Source organism: Mytilus edulis, chromosome 11, assembly GCF_963676685.1.
Source record: "Mytilus edulis chromosome 11, xbMytEdul2.2, whole genome shotgun sequence".
In the NCBI taxonomy this organism is placed as follows: Eukaryota; Metazoa; Mollusca; class Bivalvia; order Mytilida; family Mytilidae; genus Mytilus; species Mytilus edulis.
The window spans coordinates 7,654,787-7,677,340 of NC_092354.1; the positions used below are offsets into that span (position 1 = coordinate 7,654,787).

Consider the following 22,554-nt stretch of genomic DNA (forward strand, 5'->3'; position numbering starts at 1 on the left):
ATCAAATAACCTCATATCAAGACATTCCAGGGGCACCAACTCCTATAAGATGCCATTTAATTGTATAAGACTAAATGTAGCATATCTTCATTACAATAAAGCAGACATTTTGCACTTGTTCTTTTATATGTATCTCTCAAAGTGTCGGAGAAAATGTAAAAACAAGCAAAAGTCACTATTGAGAACTTGACCTTGACCTTTGACCTTGACCTCATTTTCTAAGTAAGGACCCAGGGGACTCAAATAAAAACATTCCAGGGTTATACGGTTAACGGTTTATGAGTTAAAAAAACATACGAACAAATTTATTCCGTAAAGGTAGATAACTCCTATAAAATTTCATCGAATCGCTTCGATCCAAATACGCCAAAAATTACTGAGGATGTAACGAACAATTTGTAAAAAGAATTTTGTCGCTATCTTTTTTTGTTACGAAGGAGATACACTCTGATGATAAACAGTGAATAGGGAGATAACTCTTACAAAGAAAATGGTTTGTCTTAGCAGGGTGAAATTTAAAAGCGCATAAACTATACGATACAATATGAAAAATATCTAAGCGACATATTGCGAAACAAACATTTATCGCAAGAACAAAATTTGGCGGAAAAAAAAAAATAATAATAATAATAATCAGAACAAAAACAATAAGTCTTTCCACAGAAAAGTGGAAAGACTTAATAATCAGAACAAATACAATAGGCTTTCCACAGAAAAGTGGAAAGACCTAATAATCAGAAGAAAAACAATAGGTCTTTCCACAGAAAAGTGGAAAGACTTAATAAGAACTGACCAAAAAACAATAAGTCTCCAAACTTTGTTTGGGAGACTTAATTATAACCCTCAATATAATTGAACAAATTGAACAAATCCTTCTGAACAAAAAGAAAAAGAAGACACATAAGAACCTCACAAGACTTTTTCAAGTTTATTAATGAAAACTCTGTTTCTGATCGGAATACAGTTAGGTGAGCTTTAAATTATAAGTTATAGTGTGGATTACGCAAATGTTTGAAGTTTTTTTGAAGGGTTTTGCGTATATTTCCTGAAAAACAAAAGTCTTGTTGTTTTCCTCTAATATTTGAAGTGTTTACCTCAGTTTTAGTTTGTAACACGGATTTGTTTTCTCTCAATAGATCTATGACTTTCGAACAGCGGTATACTACTGTTGCCTTTATTTGACACATTTAAAAAAACTAAGGATTTTCTTATCCCAGGCATAGATTACCTTAGTCATATTTGGCACAACTTTTTGGAATTTTGGATCCTTAATGCTCTTCAACTTTGTACTTGTTTGGCTTTATAAATATTTTGACATGAGCGTTACTGATGAGTCTTAAGTAGACGAAACAAGCGTCTGGCGTACTAAATTATAATCCTGGTACTTTTGATAACTTATTAGACAAAGTCGATCTTACAAACTTTAACTATCTTTACTGATACAAAATGAGAAGCGTTTAATTTACAAAACAACACGTGCATTTCTGTGACGAAAACAAAATCACGCGCAATTTTGTGAATGGAACTGATAGTAGATCCTTATGTGGTACAGTCGCGCATATCAATTGCGAATGGACCCAATACTTTTATCTTTATCACAACCAGTCCACACTGATACTGACATTAGCAACGAGTACAAATCAAAGGAATAAATATAAAAATGACCAATAATTGGATTTCATCGTGTCACAAATATATGCCCACTAAATGAAAATAATCTAAAACAAATAGAAACATTACCTTTGATTTCTCACCAGACCAATAGTCTTTATATTTATGATCTGTCGCATGTTCTTCGCAATAATATTTTTCCCCATCATGTACTTGATCAAATTCAAGGAATCCTGTGTCAAAGGAGAAACTGGTGGTCTCACACTTCCATTTTTTCTCGAAAGATACCGTTTTCAACTTGTATCGCGTGTTGATAATTCTGTTGATTTCTCTTTTGACAATTTTTAAAACAGCTTGGTTAATCTCTGTATCTACTTCATCCCATTGCCATACTTGCAGCTGAATCATATGACTACTCTTTGCTAATACAAATTTTGCACAGCCAGTTCTGCCAATATTGAATACACAACAATCCTTGAAGAGACCTACCTCGCCCTTTACCACTGCTAGAGGATATTCTCGTAGACAAGAGACAATCAGATTGCTGATTAGATATGGCGGTAAAAAACTAAAGACAAAACACACACATGTAGATTTGCTAGCATTTGGAACGTTAAACAATACATCAATATCCTTAATTCTTAATGTTTGAAGCATGCATGGAACGTAAAAAAAACTATGCTCCCTTTGAACATTTCCACTTTCTGTCAGTAGCAATGGATAGATGATAATGTCAAACTTTTCGATTACTTCCAGTATATGCTCTTGATGAATTCTCATGTCTGCTGATTGTTTCTTGAATATTTCTTCCAATAGCTTAGGATCCATCTTTCCTGTTTTTTTGAAGTTGTCCCATTGTAAGTGTGGTAATTCAAGTTGAAACTGCTGGGCTGTAACAATGCATGTAAAGGCATTTGCTAACCATTGGGGATCAAGTATGATGTATGACGAAATGTCTTCAAAAAATATCACGTTACCAATTTCATGTTGATACCTGAGAAAGAGATGAAGCTCCTTGTTATCAGTTATCGGATGTGGTATTTTCTCACCTAGTTCTTTTAATCTTTCAAAAGAAATTATTTGTTTTCCGATCATAAGTTCAGAGTTGATGGCTTTTTCCATCTGAATAAATTTAACAGGATATTCTCGATTCCAATTTGCGGTACTCTTTGCTGTGGCAAATATATCATTCCTCAATTTTTCAAAAGCATCGTCTACATCCTCTGTGTTGGAGATCAGGTGAACTGATCTCAGGTGAAGCTTGGAATCTTTAAAGATTTTATCAATGTAGGATTCGAGACGTTTTCTGCATTGTTCTTCGTCCTTTCGCAAAAACAAAAACATTGATATTGTATTATTTCATTATCATTTAACCTAAACAGTCTTAGATACATGATTTGTTATAAGATGTTTTTGGCTGTAACTATTACTATTCTCATATCTGTACTTTTCTGTGTCTTTTTTTCTAGAGCGGATGTATAAACACTCTGGCTTTCGTAAATTGTTATGATATTAGTTAGGCTGTTAGTTTTCGCATTGAATTGTTTCATATGTTTCCAATCAGGATGTTTTTAAGCCGGCTTGAGTCTTTTGTTTTTATGCTGATTGGTTTGTGCTTCGTACTGATCCAATGGAGAGGGTTGCATGTTCACAAACATGCTTAACCCCACAACATTCTTAATGTGTCTATGTGTCTGTCCGACGTCAGTAGCCTGTAATTCAGTGGTTGTCATTCATTCAAGCATGTCTGTCAATTAGTATTTAATAAATTGTAGCGTTATAAATAAGGCCATAAGATTTTCAGTTGTTTCAAATTTTTCCTTTCGCGGACTATACGGTGTGTATTATTGTCGTTGTTGTACGGTTACCTACATTGTATGAGTGCTTATCATTTTTATCTGGTCGGTAGTTGTCTCATTGTCATACCACATCTCCTTATTTGCATACACTTTTGTAGTAATAAAATCTACAGTTAGTACTTCTAGCATCATCTCATTCACACTTCATCCAAAAAAATGTCCTTGAGATGTTAAATCATCAAGTAGAAAGATCAAGCACAACTTTAAAAACAAAAACGACAATCAGCATTGACAAGCATGACCATCAGGACAGAAAAAGATATACATTGTTATCAATATGACAAAGGTACATATTCCTACAATAAAATGAAATAGATATTATACAATCTAGACTGAAACAATTTCCATAGTTTCTATTTAAACTGCGCTTTAACGTAACATTGAATCAGCGATTCATAAACAACCCGTTAGACGTGTAAGACGTCGTGGCAAACTTGATCTAATTGTATCTTATACATTTGTGAAGTATTTCCAATGTCCATAGTCTAAACTTAACAAGAATACCGTTCTTATACGACACAAGTTAACATTACCTAAATATTTTCAAAGGGGCAAATTAAGTCGTCAAGTTTTTATAAACAGTACCTAATTAATTATATAACATGTCTACGCCATTATTACTTTGATATAAATACCTGAAATTTGTCCTTGTGTGTACCAATTGCAATAACTGGTGGATCTAGAAGGCTGTGAGCTCCTTCGAGCAATACAGCTTCAGTTTTGTTGTTTATGCTTCCATAACAATGTATTGTATCCATCCAGAAATTGAATGTGCCTGTGATTAAAGACAAATTAATATTTAAATATTTCGGTGGATGACTGCACTTGAAATGTGTCTTAAGAATATAATTACTTCATTCAATAACAAAATATATAATGATTTATCCTGCAGACTGTTATATTATTGCAAGTAAAAAATATAACTATTTAAATCAGTGTTTAAAAAGAGGCAAATGTTACACATGGGCGAATCAACATTCATCAGTCAAAAAAAAGCAATAACGATTGATTCGGGCTGATAAAAAAAAACAAAGAATAGACAAATAAGTATGCACAATATTATATAGAACACAATCGAGAGAACAAAATGAATCTTGCATAAATCAGGGTTGAATCGAGGTGCTCAAAAAGGGTACGCAGATCCTATATCACATTCAGCCTCCGTCTTGTTGTTTGTGGTAAGTACAAATTCGGCAATAAGTCTCACTTGTACGTCAGAGTTGACGTAAATAGAACGATATTGTAGTAACTACAAATGGAACATGCCTATGGTAATCTGGTTATAATGCCAAATAATGATTGAGTCCATAAATATTCCATGTACAGAAAGCAAAATGCTATACATTAATAAAACACATTGCGAGGCACAGCTTGATACGAGCGGAGAGGTCGAACCCTAAACAGTTTGAGCGAAAATCGACAACGTAGAAAACCTAAGACTGAGCAACAGAAAACCCAACCAAAAACCAAGGGCGATTCCATACACAGGGAAGATTCTACTCTACATGTGCACCAGTCGTGATGTTCGTGTATTTAAAAACATGGTGATAAGTATAATTCGGTAGGTTACATACGAGACAAAAGTGGACAGGATTGTAGTTGAACAAATCCGTCGTCATCTTTAAATCAGATATTCAATGACGTTAAACCAACTATTGATAGCGTCTGTAAATTTTTAGAAGGGATAATTTCAACGGCACTTGGCTTGAAAGCTTTTTGGAGAGCAGCAACCTTCTTATAAGGACATCATGATAGGAAATACAAATCCTAGAATATTGATCAATTTGGAGATATATACTTCATGGGAAGACACTGCTAGAATGTTGCTACATAGAAAATAAATTGGGCAGCTGAAGTCATCTCTTTTGTCACGATATTTTGTTTTCATCCGATCCTCATTGTCAATTTCTAGATTCAAGTCAAGATAGTAAATGGCTATATTAAATGAAACACGAAAAGTAGTGTTGTTTAGAGCAAATAATAAAAATCATTTAACAAAAAAGCCACGTATTAAAGTTTGCTGTCTTAAATGTTTAGTTTCATTGTTTTATATGAACTGAATATCAAGAATAATTCGTATCTACGTTTAATATAATTATATCTTTAAATTTGATAAGGAAGCACAAATTTATTTTACAAACCGTAGGATACTGTGTCATCTATGTCATGTAAATTTGCTACGACAAGAAAAATTGCTTCTGAATTCAAAAACGTTTGATGAGTGTTGTAATACTCCATGTCACCAGCAAAATCCCACACTGTTAAATTTGCATAGTCATCTTCGTCTTGTAAGTCTACAGCAGATCCGATTATACTTAACAGCTCATCCTTTGCCAGTTTAGAAATCGGCGGTTCTATAATCTCCGGATAAGCAAACTGATAATTCATTTTGGGTTGAGGTTCTTTGTCATGTTCAATATTTTTGATGATTGTGCCCTTATTATCATCTGTTGATATCTGATCTGATGAAGATATCTCCAATATGTCATGCTTTGGTTTTTCTTTATCTTGATGTAACTCTTTGACAATTGACTGCAATATTCTATTGTTGATACTTGTTTCTTTCACTAATCTTGTATCTACAAAAAAAATTGTAAAAAGTGTTCATAGTACAGAAGAAATCTATGGAAGTTAGGATTAAACTTCACCGATTTCATATGTTATACAATAAAAAAAAACAATAAAGAAAATCACGTCCACCCCCTTTCTCAGAAACTAAACACAAAACAATAATCTGTTAAGGCAACAGGTCATTATCAAGAAAAAAGTAAATTAACAAAAATACCGAACTATGCGGAAAATTCAAAACGGAAAGTCTGTATTCAAATGACAAAATCAAAGCTCAAACACATCAAACGAATAAGGGTATCTGCATTTAAAAAAAATAGATATCAATAACATTTTATTTTCATATAAAACCTTTACAGTAACAACTATCGCAGTAATTGAAATAGTGAAATTACAGTAGAAATAAAGTATTTGCTAAAGGATTAAATTGCCATATATAACACTTAATCCAGACATCCATCTGATTAGACATTATTATTTATTTTTTTTGCGCTGATTGGATTGTATTTTTGAGAACAAATTTTAATAAGACGTTGAAGATCATATAAACATGAAATGCAGGCACTAAAAATTTATTAAAAACAATTCGTATAAATCACACAGCTTCAAGTCTCAAGTCTCAAGTATAAAAGAGTACACTTCAAAACAGTATAATTATATACAAAAATAACATTGTTTACATATAATAAAACGGATGCGAGGATAAGTTTACATAAGCAAAGTCATTTTTGCAAATAAAAATATTTTGTGATAATGTAGTAGAGATCATTAGTCTGTATTTTAATTTAAATTACATCCAACATGTCTATCTTTAATTCCATTCATTAAATATTGAATATTCATATTAGGTCTGAGACATATGGTTCATACTAGGATCTAGCAATAATGTGTTTCTAAGAATTGAAAAATAAAAAAAAATGTAAATACATAAAAACAGCATACACAGAACTTAAAAAAAAAATTAAAATTATGTTTACTATGTTTTAGTTTTTCTATGATAACTTTGCAATAAATAAAACATGTAAAACGAGAGTGAGAAAAAAATGGCATATTTACCTAACACTTTATTCCATTCCCTGTTACTTAGATTTATTCGACATCTCCGCCGATGAATTTCTATACCATTTGTGCTTTTTACGCTTTGTAACTCCTCCCCAAACAATCTTCGTACTAAGGAAGTCTTTCCAACAGATTTTTTTCCAACAATTATTAAATTTATATCCCGTCTTCTTTCTGAACCCGATTCAAGGGCGTTCAGATAAATGGCAATCGACTCATGATCCATCTTTTTTATTTGTTCTGGTATTTTGCTGTCTGAAATGTAAATAAATAAATGTGTATCCTAAAAAGTCATTAGTAAGAGGTCATACTCGTCTACTGATTTATACATATGAGCTCTGAGACATACAGTTCATATTAGTCTCAATCGATTTTTGAATTTCGAACAGCGGTATCCTACTGTTGCATTGATGCCTTGTGACAGCAACTAGTAAGAATGATTTTGACGTCACATGCCTTGCCAAAGTAACTGGTAAGAATGATTATCCAAAATATATTCAGCACGTTGAGGAAAGTATAAATTAGATGGGATGATTTTAAAGTTAATGTGATCTTCATCAAAAGCCTACTTCACTTTTCCCATCAATTTGTTGGTTTTTTTTCATCTTTTTTCATTATAACATTATAAGCAGATATCAAGGTTTCCGTATATTAGAAACAGGTAATTATAAATCATTTCAGCTGGTATCGGAATAATTAACATTAGATGATTACCTTCAACTACTGGTGCTGCAGGTTCCTGTAAATGGGTGTCAGGAGTTACTTCTGGGGATGTTTTTGACATGGCAGTCTACAAAAGAAAAATATGCTATAAACTATCATGCCCCATGTGAAAAGTTGTCAAATAGTTTAATACATATATTTTAATAACCTTTCTACTTGCCACTAGGTTTAAAGGACAATAACTCTATATTTTACAGGAAGTTGAAATGCCCTATTCAATCACAACTTATTTTAACTAGACACAGACAATTATCTTGAATGGACCGTAATTCTTTACATACTTCCAACTTTGATTCTGTTGTTTGCATCTATTTGTTATAATAGGTACAGTCATTGTATTGAACAAAATCATTCCTCTTCGCCGCATAATTTAAAGATAATGCATAGTGATGCACGTTGACTTAACATGAAAGTGCATATGTAGTTGTCTCCCTTACTAGTATAATCAGTTTCAGAATAATTATTGTTATTTCCCTTGTTTAAAACTATAAATTTCATGTCTCTTTATTTAATGATTTACATAATGCTTATTCAGTACATATTTGTGAAATTGAATAGATATTAGTATTTTGAATTCATTGGTTAAAGATATTCATTTTATATTCTAAAGTTTAGTATTTGCATTGTCACAAATCATGTATAACCTTCTTTGACAGACTAAGGCCTATACATTTTATATGACTGGTTTGGTGTAATTGCATTGAATTGTCTGAGGTCTGAAGTATACAGTCCAACCAACGAAAGCTGTAACTAATGCAAATCTTCCTTTCATGTATTGGTTTTCAAATGCTTAGATATGAGAACCCGCCCCCCTCACTTTTTTTTTATTGAAATTTTGATCAATAGATCTTAAAGAATATAATATGACCCCTCCGAAAAAAAGTGAAAAAACAAAATCCCCCACCCCCATTTTTTAATTTGAAATTTCAAAATATATCAATTCACAAACACATAAAATATCAGGCATAACAGAAAAAAAATGTTTCTCTCTAAATATCATAGTTTTCCTGATAATAGGCAAGAATGAAAAAAAAAATGGTAAAATTTGTCATTTATGGGCAATAACTCCTATAAGAATATGTTTAACAGTTTTGATGTATATGGACAATTGGTAGAGCTCATCATTCTGAACATTTTTGTTCCTTTCAGATTTTCTCTATTTACAACATTTCAAACAAGAATGTGTCCCCAGTACACGGATGCTAAGCCAGACTCGCCTGACTCGTACAGTTAACTGACCGGACAAGCAATTTTTTGCGTCTTTGTTGCCCGTGGACAAGTAAAAAAATGATGCTTGACATTGTTGATTTATATAATCAAAGTAAAGTCCCCAAAATCCATTCACAAAACTGGAAAAAATATCACCAGGCAGACATGTACAGCTATCAATTCTTTCATACAACAAATATAATTCACATATTGCTTTAGTTTAAAAAAAACACAACGAGGTGCTCCGCATTAATTTACCCCCCCCCCCCCTATTTTTTTTTTCACATCCCCCTGTCCCTTTTTCCAAAACTGATCTCAATTCAAATTTCTAATGGAGTTTGCAACAATAACTACTCATTTATATACATCATAAAAGTTTAAAATGTAAAATAAAGTGCTTGTTATCACTGAATGGTAAAGATTGTTTTAATTTATCAATTGGTAGCTATAGTAAAAGTGAATATACATTGTATATTGTATAAAGCAATGATTTAAGTTGATTCAACTACTATTCTGGACAAAGAAAGATAACTCCAATTGAAGATTTCTTGCTATTTCACAGTATTGTGCAATTAGATATTTTTAGCTATTGTGTAATACTGTGCAATTGAAAATATTTGTTATTGCACAATACTGTGCAATTGAAGATTTCTTGCTATTGCGCAATACTGTGCAATTGAAAATTTATTGCTATTGCACAATACTGTGCAATTGAAGATTTCTTGCTATTGCTGAATACTGTGCAATTGAAAATTTCTTGCTATTGCACAATACTTAAAATAATAATTTTGGATCCTGATTTGAACCAACTTGAAAACTGGGCCCATAATCAAAAATCTAAGTACATGTTTAGATTCGGCATATCAAAGAACCCCAATTATTTAATTTTTGATGAAATCAAACAAAGTTTAATTTTGGACCCCGATTTGGACCAACTTGAAAACTGGGCCAATAATCAAAAATCTAAGTACATGTTTAGATTCAGAATATCAAAGAACCCCAAGGACTCATGTTTTGTTAAAATCAAATTAAGTTTAATGTTGGACCCTTTAGACCTTAATGTAGACCAATTTGAAAACAGGACCAAAAATTAAGAATCTACATACACATTTAGATTCGGCATATCAAAGAACCCCAATTTTGGACCCTTTGGGCCCTTATTCCTAAACTGTTGGGACCACAACTCCCAAAATCAAACCCAACCTTCCTTTTATGGTCATAAACCTTGTGTTTAAATTTCATAGATTTCTATTAACTTATACTAAAGTTATTGTGCGAAACTGATCTGATGTATAAACCTAGGAGATAGCAAGCTGATGACACAAAAAAGATGTGATGTATATACCTAGGAGATACCAAGCTGATGACACATAAAAGGAGATGATGTGATGTATATACCAAGGAGATACCAAGCTGATGACACATACAAGGACATGATGTGATGTATATACCAAGGAGATACCAAGCTGATGACACATACAAGGAGATGATGTGATGTATATACCTAGGAGATACCAAGCTGATGACACATAAAAGGAGATGGTGTGATGTATATACCTAGGAGTAACCAAGCTGATGACACATAAAAGGAGATGATGTGATGTATATACCTAGGAGATACCAAACTGATGACACATAAAAGGAGATGATGTGATGTATATACCTAGGAGTAACCAAGCTGATGACACATAAAAGGAGATGATGTGATGTATATACCTAGGAGTAACCAAGCTGGTGACACATAAAAGGTGATGAAAACACAGATTTCAAACATTTGTCTTTCACATATATGCCAACATGTATATTAGACAACAAGCTTGGAATTGTCAACTTACATTGTTAACTGACAACAAATACTACAATGACATTAAAAACTACAGGCAACCGTTTCATTGTAATTTCTTTGTACCAAGTATGTTTTGTCACTTATAATCTGTGAATATCTTTTCAAGTAAGACAAGACTATTTACCTTAAGGAGGTCCATCACTTCTTCCTTTTTCCTTTTTTCCTCTTCATCATCATAGCTGTCTATTTTTACCAGATCATAAGGAGTCTTACACTGAAATACAATCAAATAATCGTTCATTAATTATACACATATACATCTTTTATTTCAAAAACTGTAAAACATTTTATAATAGGTTACTGTAGCATTAATTTTACCTATGCAATGCAGAATGTTGTCTTATTTATATATACTTCAAATACAAACCAGTGAACCTAAACCAACAACAAATATGAAGTAACATTATAAAGAGATCAATGAATTATGTTTGAGATTTTGCTGTTAAAAAATTATTGAATGATTGGTGTAGGGTGTGTTGGTGAAATGTGATAAGATGGTAGTTGGATGGTAGTGTAAGATGTGTTGCTGGAGTATTATCAAATTGTAGTTTAGTTAATAGTGTATGATTGGTGTGAGGTGAATTGGTAGAATGTGATTAGATGGTAGTTTTGTAAATAGTGTATGATTGGTGTAAGATTTGTTGGTGAAATGTGATTAGATGGTAGCAAGATGTGTTGCTGGAGTATGATTAGATGGTAGTTGTGTCAGTAGTGTATGACTGATGTAGGGCGTGTTGGTAGAGTATGATGAGATGGTTGTTGTGTCAGTAGTGTAGAATTGGCGTTAGGTGTGTTGGTAGAGTATGATGAGATGGTAGTTGTGTGAGTAGTGTAGGATTGGTGTTATGTGTGTTGGTAGAGTATGATAAGATGGTTGTTGTGTCAGTAGTGTAGGATTGATGTTAGGTGTGTTGGTAGAGTATAATGCGATGGTTGTTGTGTTAGTAATGTAGGATTAATGTTAGGTGTGTTGATAGAGTATGATGAGATGGTAGTTGTGTGAGTAGTGTAGGATTGGTGTTAAGTGTGTTGGTAGAGTATGATGAGATGGTAGTTGTGTCAGTAGTGTAGGTTTGGTGTTAGGTGTGTTGGCGAGTATGATGAGATGGTAGTTGTGTCAGTAGTGTAAGATTGGTGTTAGGTGTGTTGGTAGAGTATGATGAGATGGTAGTTGTGTCAGTAGTGTAGGATTGGTGTTAGGTGTGTTGGTAGAGTATGATGAGATGGTTGTTGTGTCAGTAGTGTAGATTTGGTGTTAGGTGTGTTAGTAGAGTATGATGAGATGGTAGTTGTGTCAGTAATGTAGGACTGTTGTAGGGTGTGTTCGTGATGTATGATGAGATGGTTGTTGCGTCAGTAGTTTAGGATTGGTGTTAGGTGTGTTGGTAGAGTATGATACGATGGTTGTTGTGTCAGTAGTGTATGATTGGTGTTAGGTGTGTTGGTGGAGTATGATGAGATGGTAGTTGTGTCAGTAGTGTATGATTGGTGTTAGGTGTGTTGGTGGAGTATGAGATGGTAGTTGTGTCAGTAGTAAACAATTGGTGTTAGGTGTGTTGGTGGAGTATGATAAGATGGTAGTTGTGTCAGCAGTGTATGATTGGTGTTAGGTGTGTTGTTGGAGTATGATGTGATGGTAGTTGTGTCAGTAGTTATGATTGGTGTTAGGTGTGTTGGTGGAGTATGATAAGATGGTAGTTGTGTCAGCAGTGTATGATTGGTGTAAGGTGTGTTGGTGGAGTATGATAAGATGGTAGTTGTGTTAGCAGTGTAGGATTGGTGTTAGGTGTGTTGGTGGAGTATGATAAAATGGTAGTTGTGTCAGTAGTGTATGATTGGTGTTAGGTATGTTGGTGGAGTATGATGAGATGGTTGTTGTGTCAGTAGTGTATGATTGGTGTTAGGTGTGTTGGTGGAGTATGATAAGTTGGTAGTTGTGTCAGTAGTGTATAATTATGGTTAGGTGTGTTGGTAGAGTATGATGAGATGGTAGTTGTGTCAGTAGTGTATGATTGGTGTTAGGTGTGTTGGTGGAGAATGATGAGATTGTTGTTGTGTCAGTAGTGTAGGATTGGTGTTAGGTGTGATTGTGGAGTATGATGAGATGGTAGTTGTGTCAGTAGTGTATGATTGGTGTTAGGGTGTGTTGGTCGAGTATGGTTAGATGGTAGTTGTGTCAGTAGTGTAGGATTGGTGTTAGGTGTGTTGGTAGAAGATGATGAGATGGTAGTTGTGTCAGTAGTGTAGGATTGGCGTTAGGTGTGTTGGTGGAGTATGATGATATGGTAGTTGTGTCAGTAATGTATGATTGGTGTTAGGTGTGTTGGTGAAGTATGATGAGATGGTAGTTGTGTCAGTAATGTAGGAGTGGTGTAGGGTGTGTTGGTAGAGTATGATGAGATGGTATTTGTGTCAGTAGTGTATGATTGGTGTTTAGTGTGTTGGTGGAGTATGATGAGATGGTAGTTGTGTCAGTATTGTAGGATTGGTGTTAGGTGTGTTGGTAAAGTATGATGAGATGGTAGTTGTGTCAGAAGTGTAGGATTGGTGTTAGGTGTGTTGGTGGAGTATGATGAGATGGTAGTTGTGTCAGTAATGTATAATTGGTGTTAGGTGTGTTGGTAGAGTATGATAAGATGGTTGTTGTGTCAGTAGTGTAGGATTGATGTTAGGTGTGTTGGTAGAGTATAATGCGATGGTTGTTGTGTTAGTAATGTAGGATTAATGTTAGGTGTGTTGATAGAGTATGATGAGATGGTAGTTGTGTGAGTAGTGTAGGATTGGTGTTAAGTGTGTTGGTAGAGTATGATGAGATGGTAGTTGTGTCAGTATTGTAGGATTGGTGTTAGGTGTGTTGGTAAAGTATGATGAGATGGTAGTTGTGTCAGAAGTGTGGAATTGGCGTTAGGTGTGTTGGTAGAGTATGATGAGATGGTAGTTGTGTGAGTAGTGTAGGATTGGTGTTATGTGTGTTGGTAGAGTATGATAAGATGGTTGTTGTGTCAGTAGTGTAGGATTGATGTTAGGTGTGTTGGTAGAGTATAATGCGATGGTTGTTGTGTTAGTAATGTAGGATTAATGTTAGGTGTGTTGATAGAGTATGATGAGATGGTAGTTGTGTGAGTAGTGTAGGATTGGTGTTAAGTGTGTTGGTAGAGTATGATGAGATGGTAGTTGTGTCAGTAGTGTAGGTTTGGTGTTAGGTGTGTTGGCGAGTATGATGAGATGGTAGTTGTGTCAGTAGTGTAAGATTGGTGTTAGGTGTGTTGGTAGAGTATGATGAGATGGTAGTTGTGTCAGTAGTGTAGGATTGGTGTTAGGTGTGTTGGTAGAGTATGATGAGATGGTTGTTGTGTCAGTAGTGTAGATTTGGTGTTAGGTGTGTTAGTAGAGTATGATGAGATGGTAGTTGTGTCAGTAATGTAGGACTGTTGTAGGGTGTGTTCGTGATGTATGATGAGATGGTTGTTGCGTCAGTAGTTTAGGATTGGTGTTAGGTGTGTTGGTAGAGTATGATACGATGGTTGTTGTGTCAGTAGTGTATGATTGGTGTTAGGTGTGTTGGTGGAGTATGATGAGATGGTAGTTGTGTCAGTAGTGTATGATTGGTGTTAGGTGTGTTGGTGGAGTATGAGATGGTAGTTGTGTCAGTAGTAAACAATTGGTGTTAGGTGTGTTGGTGGAGTATGATAAGATGGTAGTTGTGTCAGCAGTGTATGATTGGTGTTAGGTGTGTTGTTGGAGTATGATGTGATGGTAGTTGTGTCAGTAGTTATGATTGGTGTTAGGTGTGTTGGTGGAGTATGATAAGATGGTAGTTGTGTCAGCAGTGTATGATTGGTGTAAGGTGTGTTGGTGGAGTATGATAAGATGGTAGTTGTGTTAGCAGTGTAGGATTGGTGTTAGGTGTGTTGGTGGAGTATGATAAAATGGTAGTTGTGTCAGTAGTGTATGATTGGTGTTAGGTATGTTGGTGGAGTATGATGAGATGGTTGTTGTGTCAGTAGTGTATGATTGGTGTTAGGTGTGTTGGTGGAGTATGATAAGTTGGTAGTTGTGTCAGTAGTGTATAATTATGGTTAGGTGTGTTGGTAGAGTATGATGAGATGGTAGTTGTGTCAGTAGTGTATGATTGGTGTTAGGTGTGTTGGTGGAGAATGATGAGATTGTTGTTGTGTCAGTAGTGTAGGATTGGTGTTAGGTGTGATTGTGGAGTATGATGAGATGGTAGTTGTGTCAGTAGTGTATGATTGGTGTTAGGGTGTGTTGGTCGAGTATGGTTAGATGGTAGTTGTGTCAGTAGTGTAGGATTGGTGTTAGGTGTGTTGGTAGAAGATGATGAGATGGTAGTTGTGTCAGTAGTGTAGGATTGGCGTTAGGTGTGTTGGTGGAGTATGATGATATGGTAGTTGTGTCAGTAATGTATGATTGGTGTTAGGTGTGTTGGTGAAGTATGATGAGATGGTAGTTGTGTCAGTAATGTAGGAGTGGTGTAGGGTGTGTTGGTAGAGTATGATGAGATGGTATTTGTGTCAGTAGTGTATGATTGGTGTTTAGTGTGTTGGTGGAGTATGATGAGATGGTAGTTGTGTCAGTATTGTAGGATTGGTGTTAGGTGTGTTGGTAAAGTATGATGAGATGGTAGTTGTGTCAGAAGTGTAGGATTGGTGTTAGGTGTGTTGGTGGAGTATGATGAGATGGTAGTTGTGTCAGTAATGTATAATTGGTGTTAGGTGTGTTGGTAGAGTATGATAAGATGGTTGTTGTGTCAGTAGTGTAGGATTGATGTTAGGTGTGTTGGTAGAGTATAATGCGATGGTTGTTGTGTTAGTAATGTAGGATTAATGTTAGGTGTGTTGATAGAGTATGATGAGATGGTAGTTGTGTGAGTAGTGTAGGATTGGTGTTAAGTGTGTTGGTAGAGTATGATGAGATGGTAGTTGTGTCAGTATTGTAGGATTGGTGTTAGGTGTGTTGGTAAAGTATGATGAGATGGTAGTTGTGTCAGAAGTGTAGAATTGGCGTTAGGTGTGTTGGTAGAGTATGATGAGATGGTAGTTGTGTGAGTAGTGTAGGATTGGTGTTATGTGTGTTGGTAGAGTATGATAAGATGGTTGTTGTGTCAGTAGTGTAGGATTGATGTTAGGTGTGTTGGTAGAGTATAATGCGATGGTTGTTGTGTTAGTAATGTAGGATTAATGTTAGGTGTGTTGATAGAGTATGATGAGATGGTAGTTGTGTGAGTAGTGTAGGATTGGTGTTAAGTGTGTTGGTAGAGTATGATGAGATGGTAGTTGTGTCAGTAGTGTAGGTTTGGTGTTAGGTGTGTTGGCGAGTATGATGAGATGGTAGTTGTGTCAGTAGTGTAAGATTGGTGTTAGGTGTGTTGGTAGAGTATGATGAGATGGTAGTTGTGTCAGTAGTGTAGGATTGGTGTTAGGTGTGTTGGTAGAGTATGATGAGATGGTTGTTGTGTCAGTAGTGTAGATTTGGTGTTAGGTGTGTTAGTAGAGTATGATGAGATGGTAGTTGTGTCAGTAATGTAGGACTGTTGTAGGGTGTGTTCGTGATGTATGATGAGATGGTTGTTGCGTCAGTAGTTTAGGATTGGTGTTAGGTGTGTTGGTAGAGTATGATACGATGGTTGTTGTGTCAGTAGTGTATGATTGGTGTTAGGTGTGTTGGTGGAGTATGATGAGATGGTAGTTGTGTCAGTAGTGTATGATTGGTGTTAGGTGTGTTGGTGGAGTATGAGATGGTAGTTGTGTCAGTAGTAAACAATTGGTGTTAGGTGTGTTGGTGGAGTATGATAAGATGGTAGTTGTGTCAGTAGTGTATGATTGGTGTTAGGGTGTGTTGGTGGAGTATGATTAGATGGTAGTTGTGTCAGTAGTGTAGGATTGGTGTTAGTTGTGTTGGTAGAGTGTGATGAGATGGTAGTTGTGTCATTAGTGTAGGATTATTGTTAGGAATGTTGGTGGAGTATGATGAGATCGTAGTTGTGTCAGTAATGTAGGATTGGTGTAGGGTGTGTTGTTTGAGAATGATGAGATGGTATTTGTGTCAGTAGTGTATGATTGGTGTTAGGTATGTTGGTAGAGTATGATGAGATGGTAGTTGTGTCAGTAGTGTATGATTGGTGTTAGGTATGTTGGTAGAGTATGATGAGATGGTAGTTGTGTCAGTAGTGTATGATTGGTGTTAGGTATGTTGGTAGAGTATGATGAGATGGTAGTTGTGTCATTAGTCTAGGATTGGTGTAGGGTGTGTTGGTGAAGTATGATGAGATGGTAGTTGTGTCAGTAGTGTAGGATTAGTGTTAGGTGTGTTGGTGGAGTATGATGAGATGGTAGTTGTGTCAGTAGTGTATGATTGGTGTTAGGTGTGTTGGTTGAGTATGATGAGATGGTAGTTGTATCAGTAGTGTAGATTGGTGTTAGGTGTGTTGGTAGAGTATGATGAGATGGTAGTGGTGTCAGTAATGTAGGATTGGTGTTAGGTGTGTGGTGGTGTAAGAACGCGTGCACTTCATGTAAACGCCACGTTAACTCTGCGTTAACTCCGAAATTTTAGTAGACATAAATAGTAAACGGGCGTTTACTTTCACGTTTACCTCCGCGTTAACGCGAAAACCGCGCGTCTTCTAATCTTGTAAAGGGTAAATGGGCGTTTACTTCGCGTTAACGCGAAAAAGGCGTTTCTTCTATCTTTTAAAAAAAAGTAAACGCCCGTTTACAGTTTGTAGTAAACGCGCGTTAACGCAGATTGTCCTCGTATCCTGGATACACTGACCTAATATATCACATGATAAGGTACATTAAAATATCCATCTGTCCATTTTCGATCAACATATTGGCAATTACATTTAATGAAATGAGACCTCTTTAATTAATTTATTGAAAATTAATCATTGCATATAAGAACAAAATGGAAATTCGTCCTGGAACTGTAAAACCTACAAGACTTTCAGTTTACATTCGTGAGAGGATATTAAGTTTTGGAATATTTGATTTTGGCTATTTATTTTTAAATATGCCGGTTTAACTGTGAGTCGATATTTGTACATGTAAATTTTGAACAGAAAAAATAGAAAATCCACTGTTGAAAGTTTTTGGAACTGACTATTTTTGCAATTAATAAATGTTTATATTTCTAATAAAAAGTGTTTTTTAATGTTAGGGTTCAAAACACATATACGTAAAATATTAAGTCATTTTAACATTATAAATAAATGTACAAATGCACACGGCGATTATTTTATAATACTAGTATACACAATTAGTTAACGCGAAAAGTAAACGCCTGTTTACTTTCAAGTGCGCATCAAAATACAATTGAGAAATCTGTAGTAAACGCCAGTTTACTTTATGTGCACGTAAAATTAAACTTGTGAAATCTGAAGTAAACGGACGTTTACTACTGACTAAACGGACACAGAGTAAACGCGCGTTTACTCTAGTAGACATTAGTAATTTCCGTTTTGACCGCGTTAACGTAAATGAAGTAAACGGGCGTTTACTAGTAAACGCGAAATTTATAGTTAACGAACGAAAAATGTGCACGCCGCGTTAACTTGCATTTACTTTATGTAATGCTTGGTCTGCACCCAACTGTAGGTGTGTTGGTGCAGTATGATGAGATGGTAGTTGTGTCAGTAGTATATGATTGATGTAGGGTGTGTTGGTGGAGCATGATGAGATGGTAGTTGTATCAGTAGTGTAGGATTGGTGTTAGGTGTGTTGGTTGAGTATGATGAGATGGTAGTTGTATCAGTAGTGTAGGATTGGTGTTAGGTGTGTTGGTAGAGTATGATGAGATGGTAGTTGTGTCAGTAATGTAGGATTGGTGTTAGGTGTGTGGTGGAGTATGGTGAGATGGTAGTTGTGTAAGAAGTGTAGGATTGGTGTTAGGTGTGTTGGTGGTGTATGATGAGATGGTAGTTGTGTCAGTAATGTAGGATTGGTGTTAGGTGTGTTGGTTGAGTATGATGAGATGGTAGTTTAAGAAAAACAGACCAAAACACAAAAACCTAACACTGAGCAATGAACCTTGAAAATGAGATCAATGTCAAATAAAACTTACACAACTGACATATTGATCATAAAATATTTCCATACACCAAATATAGTTGATCTATTGTATATAGTATTAGAAAAAAATACCAAAACTCAAAAACTTAACTTTTCGGTCATTTTTTTATATAAATAAGGTCGTTAGTTTTCTTGTTTGAATTGTTTTACATTGTCTTATCGGGGCCTTTTAAAGCTGACTATGCAGTATGGGCTTTGCCCATTATTGAAGGCCGTACAGTTAATGTCTGTGTCATTATGGTCTCTTGTGGACAGTTGTCTTATTGGCAATCATACCACATCTTCTTTTTTATATTTGACCATTGAACCATGAAAATGAGGTCAAGGTCAGTTGACACCTGCCAGCTAGACATGTACACTTTACAATCATTCCATACACCAAATATAGTAGACCTATTGCATACAGTATAAGAAAAACAGACCAAAACACAAGCACTTTACTATAACCACTGAATCATGAAAATGAGGTCAAGGTCTGATGACACCTGCCAGTTGGACATGTACACCTTACAGTCCTTCCATACACCGAATATACAAGACCTATTGCTAATAGTATCTGAGATATGGACTTGACCACCAAAACTTAACCTTGTTCATGGATTCATGAAATGAGGTTGAGGTCAAGTGAAAACTGTCTGACAGGCATGAGGACCTTGCAAGGTACGCACATACCAAATATAGTTATACTATTACTTATAAAAGAGAATTTAACATTACAAAAAAAAACAATTCAGGTAGTCACGTTCAGTGAACCATGAAAATGAGGTCAAAGACATTGGACATGTGACTGGCGAAAACTTCGTAACATGAGGCATCCATAAACAAAGTATGAAGCATCCAGGTCTTCCATCTTCTAAAATATAAAGCCTTTAAGAAGTTAGCTAATGCCGACACCACTGCTTGATCACTTTCCCTATGCCGAGCTTTATGAGATTAAAGTCGCAGGCTTGACAAAAAACAATCAGTTTTAAGGGGCTCGCGGGTCTGAATCATTTTTTTAACTAAAAAATAATGGGGTCACCGTTCATTTACACTCACAATCTGCCTTCGAAAGAAGCATACATTTTTGTTAATGTCCTTTTTTCCTGTTGACCTAATAGGGGAAATAGTTGTAATATCGAAATAAAAAAAGAACTAAATTACAGAAATCGCTTAAATTTTACATTTATAAGTTTATGTACAGCTTTTTCGAAAACAACAATATATATAAAATATACGAGTTAAAAAAGATATTTCAATTTTAATGCCAAAAAAGGGCATTTTTGCCCCAAAGGGAGATAATTTGGAGCTTTATCAATGATATCTACATTTTAAAAGTCACCTGAGACCAACAAGAATTGATTTTTTGGAATGATTCTTGTACCAAAATGATAAAGTAATAACTACTTAAGGTAATAAATGAAATTTGTAATGAAAAATTATTGTTTATTTTTTTCTTAAAATCTTATACCCGCGGGCCTCCTAAAGAAAACTGTGTTCATTCATTAAGTGTATTAATAAAAAGGTTTTTCCCTCCATGTAAAAGTTAAGCACAGACTGACTTCTTCATATTTAGTTTAACCTGTTTATTATACAGGTATTTCATCATAAACTTAAAAGTTGTACTTTATTATATTTTATCTGCAGCTGTGTACCCTCAAATATGGTATTTGTATTTATATTGTAATTGTACTTTCTCTGTTGACTTGTATTTAGTTTTTAGAGAAGAAAATATCCATCTATCTAATAACAATAAAACTGAATGTTACCTCTTTTGTTTTCACCCAAGGACTGCATCCTTGATCTAGTAACCATTTTGTTACATCAATCCGTCCAAACTCAGCAGCATAATGTAAAGCTGTTTTTCCAACCTATAACAATATAAAATTATAAACATGTTAATGGTGTGTGATAACAAAATCATGAGAGGAGTCAAATAATTTACCAAATGTAAGAAATATAACATCGGGTAAGAAAATATCCAATTACATTGTGTATAAACTATAATGGTAGATTAAGATATATAAATTCAATGCACATATTTTCTTATTCAGTGAAACAAGACCGGTAAAAAAATAGTAAACTCTTAATTATATGTGTAACAAGTCAAATAATAGCAACATTCACTTTAAATTTTGATCAACAACATGATTTTATGTTGATTCAGTAGAATGACAAAAGTGAGAAAAAAAAACTTTTTTCAAGAAACATTAAAACAAGTTATATTTTCTGATTCAGTACGAAGAGACAAGAAAAATAAGACCCCACTTTATATAATTCTGTCAAGTATTTGTTATTTTTAAAAGATGTTTTACATTAAATCTGTAGAATTAACATTATCTGACTAAAGATGTTAACACGACTTGTTGTCTTTAACTTCTCATTAACATCAGATGTTTACAAAATAATGTTTTGTCAAAAAACAAAATAAAACCTTAACTATCTGATTCAGTTCTGTGTTACGAATAAAATGAGGCCCACTTTATATAATTCTAACAAATATTTGTTGTCCATTAAACTTGTCTGATTAACAACATGATTTTGTGTAGATTCTTTATAAAGTGATGTTTGGTAAGAGTAAGGTGATTATATCTATCATTACCCTGGATGTAGTTTCTAACTGACTTCCGTGACTGACTAGGAAAGTCACCACCTCCAGGTATCCTCCTACAGCCGCCAACATTAATGGTGTCATTCCTCCCTGTAATATCAACATATAACAGACATCAAAACTTGTGTCATAAACTGGACAATGTTGTGTAATAAATATAAACAAAATATATATCACATGAATCAGTGGTCAAAACTGAATAAAATGACCAGTCACACTTGTATTTATATTCTACATAAACAACAAATAAACAACATGTTTTATTGTGAGATGTCAGAACTTCCATCAGAACTGTCAGGTTAAAAAAACAACTTTTTTTAAGAAACATTAACAGGCCTCTACATTAACATTTTTTCTAACTTGTCCCTTCGGACAAGTGGCAAGAAAATCAGCTTGTCCGAACTCTTAACTCACTTGTCCGAATTCATAATTGAAAATCTAACATATTGATGATTTATGCAATAAAAACACTTGGGCTTTGATTGTACCTAATAAAAGGAGCATTTTGTAATGTTATATGAATACCGCATCAAAATACATTTCATTATTTCAGAATGAAAGTTTTTTTGCAAGACTGTGTTCTCTGACTCAATGTCACTATCATTTGTTAATCATTAAATCATCATTTCTTCCCAAACCACAACGTTCCCCTATGGACCTATTCATTCTTTAGTAGTGGTATGGGTTAAACCAAGGATGTAAATACACCTGGCCACCTTGAATATGTATATGAGTAAACCTTTTTAATTTATTGATGATGTCAAAACAAGCTTTTACAATTTATTTTGATTTGTATATACATTGATCATGTTGATATATGATCATGAAGTACACACACATTTTACTAAAAAATCTGCCTTTTTAGATTTTTTTATTTTTTTTTTTCATCTTAAATTTTTATATCTTAGATCTTATCAAATAAAACCTCTTTTAATGTATTGTTATGCATAAAAGCAAAAACAAATGAAACATACTTTAATTTAATATTTTAAAGTTTAG

General features: G+C 34.4%; 1 protein-coding gene across 1 annotated transcript in view; it reads right to left on the minus strand.

The window, feature by feature from the left end:
• The window catches only part of LOC139495072 (uncharacterized), a 37,604-nt gene that overhangs the window by 14,017 nt on the left and 1,033 nt on the right, over positions 1 to 22,554 (minus strand). The window contains exons 2-9 of the mRNA XM_071283225.1: positions 21,547 to 21,645; positions 20,714 to 20,815; positions 11,000 to 11,089; positions 7,812 to 7,887; positions 7,095 to 7,352; positions 5,612 to 6,049; positions 4,106 to 4,245; positions 1,741 to 2,934 (exon numbers count right to left, since the gene is read on the minus strand). Coding sequence (XP_071139326.1) covers positions 1,741 to 2,934; positions 4,106 to 4,245; positions 5,612 to 6,049; positions 7,095 to 7,352; positions 7,812 to 7,887; positions 11,000 to 11,089; positions 20,714 to 20,815; positions 21,547 to 21,645 — 2,397 coding nt within the window. The remainder of the gene's footprint in view (positions 1 to 1,740; positions 2,935 to 4,105; positions 4,246 to 5,611; positions 6,050 to 7,094; positions 7,353 to 7,811; positions 7,888 to 10,999; positions 11,090 to 20,713; positions 20,816 to 21,546; positions 21,646 to 22,554) is intronic.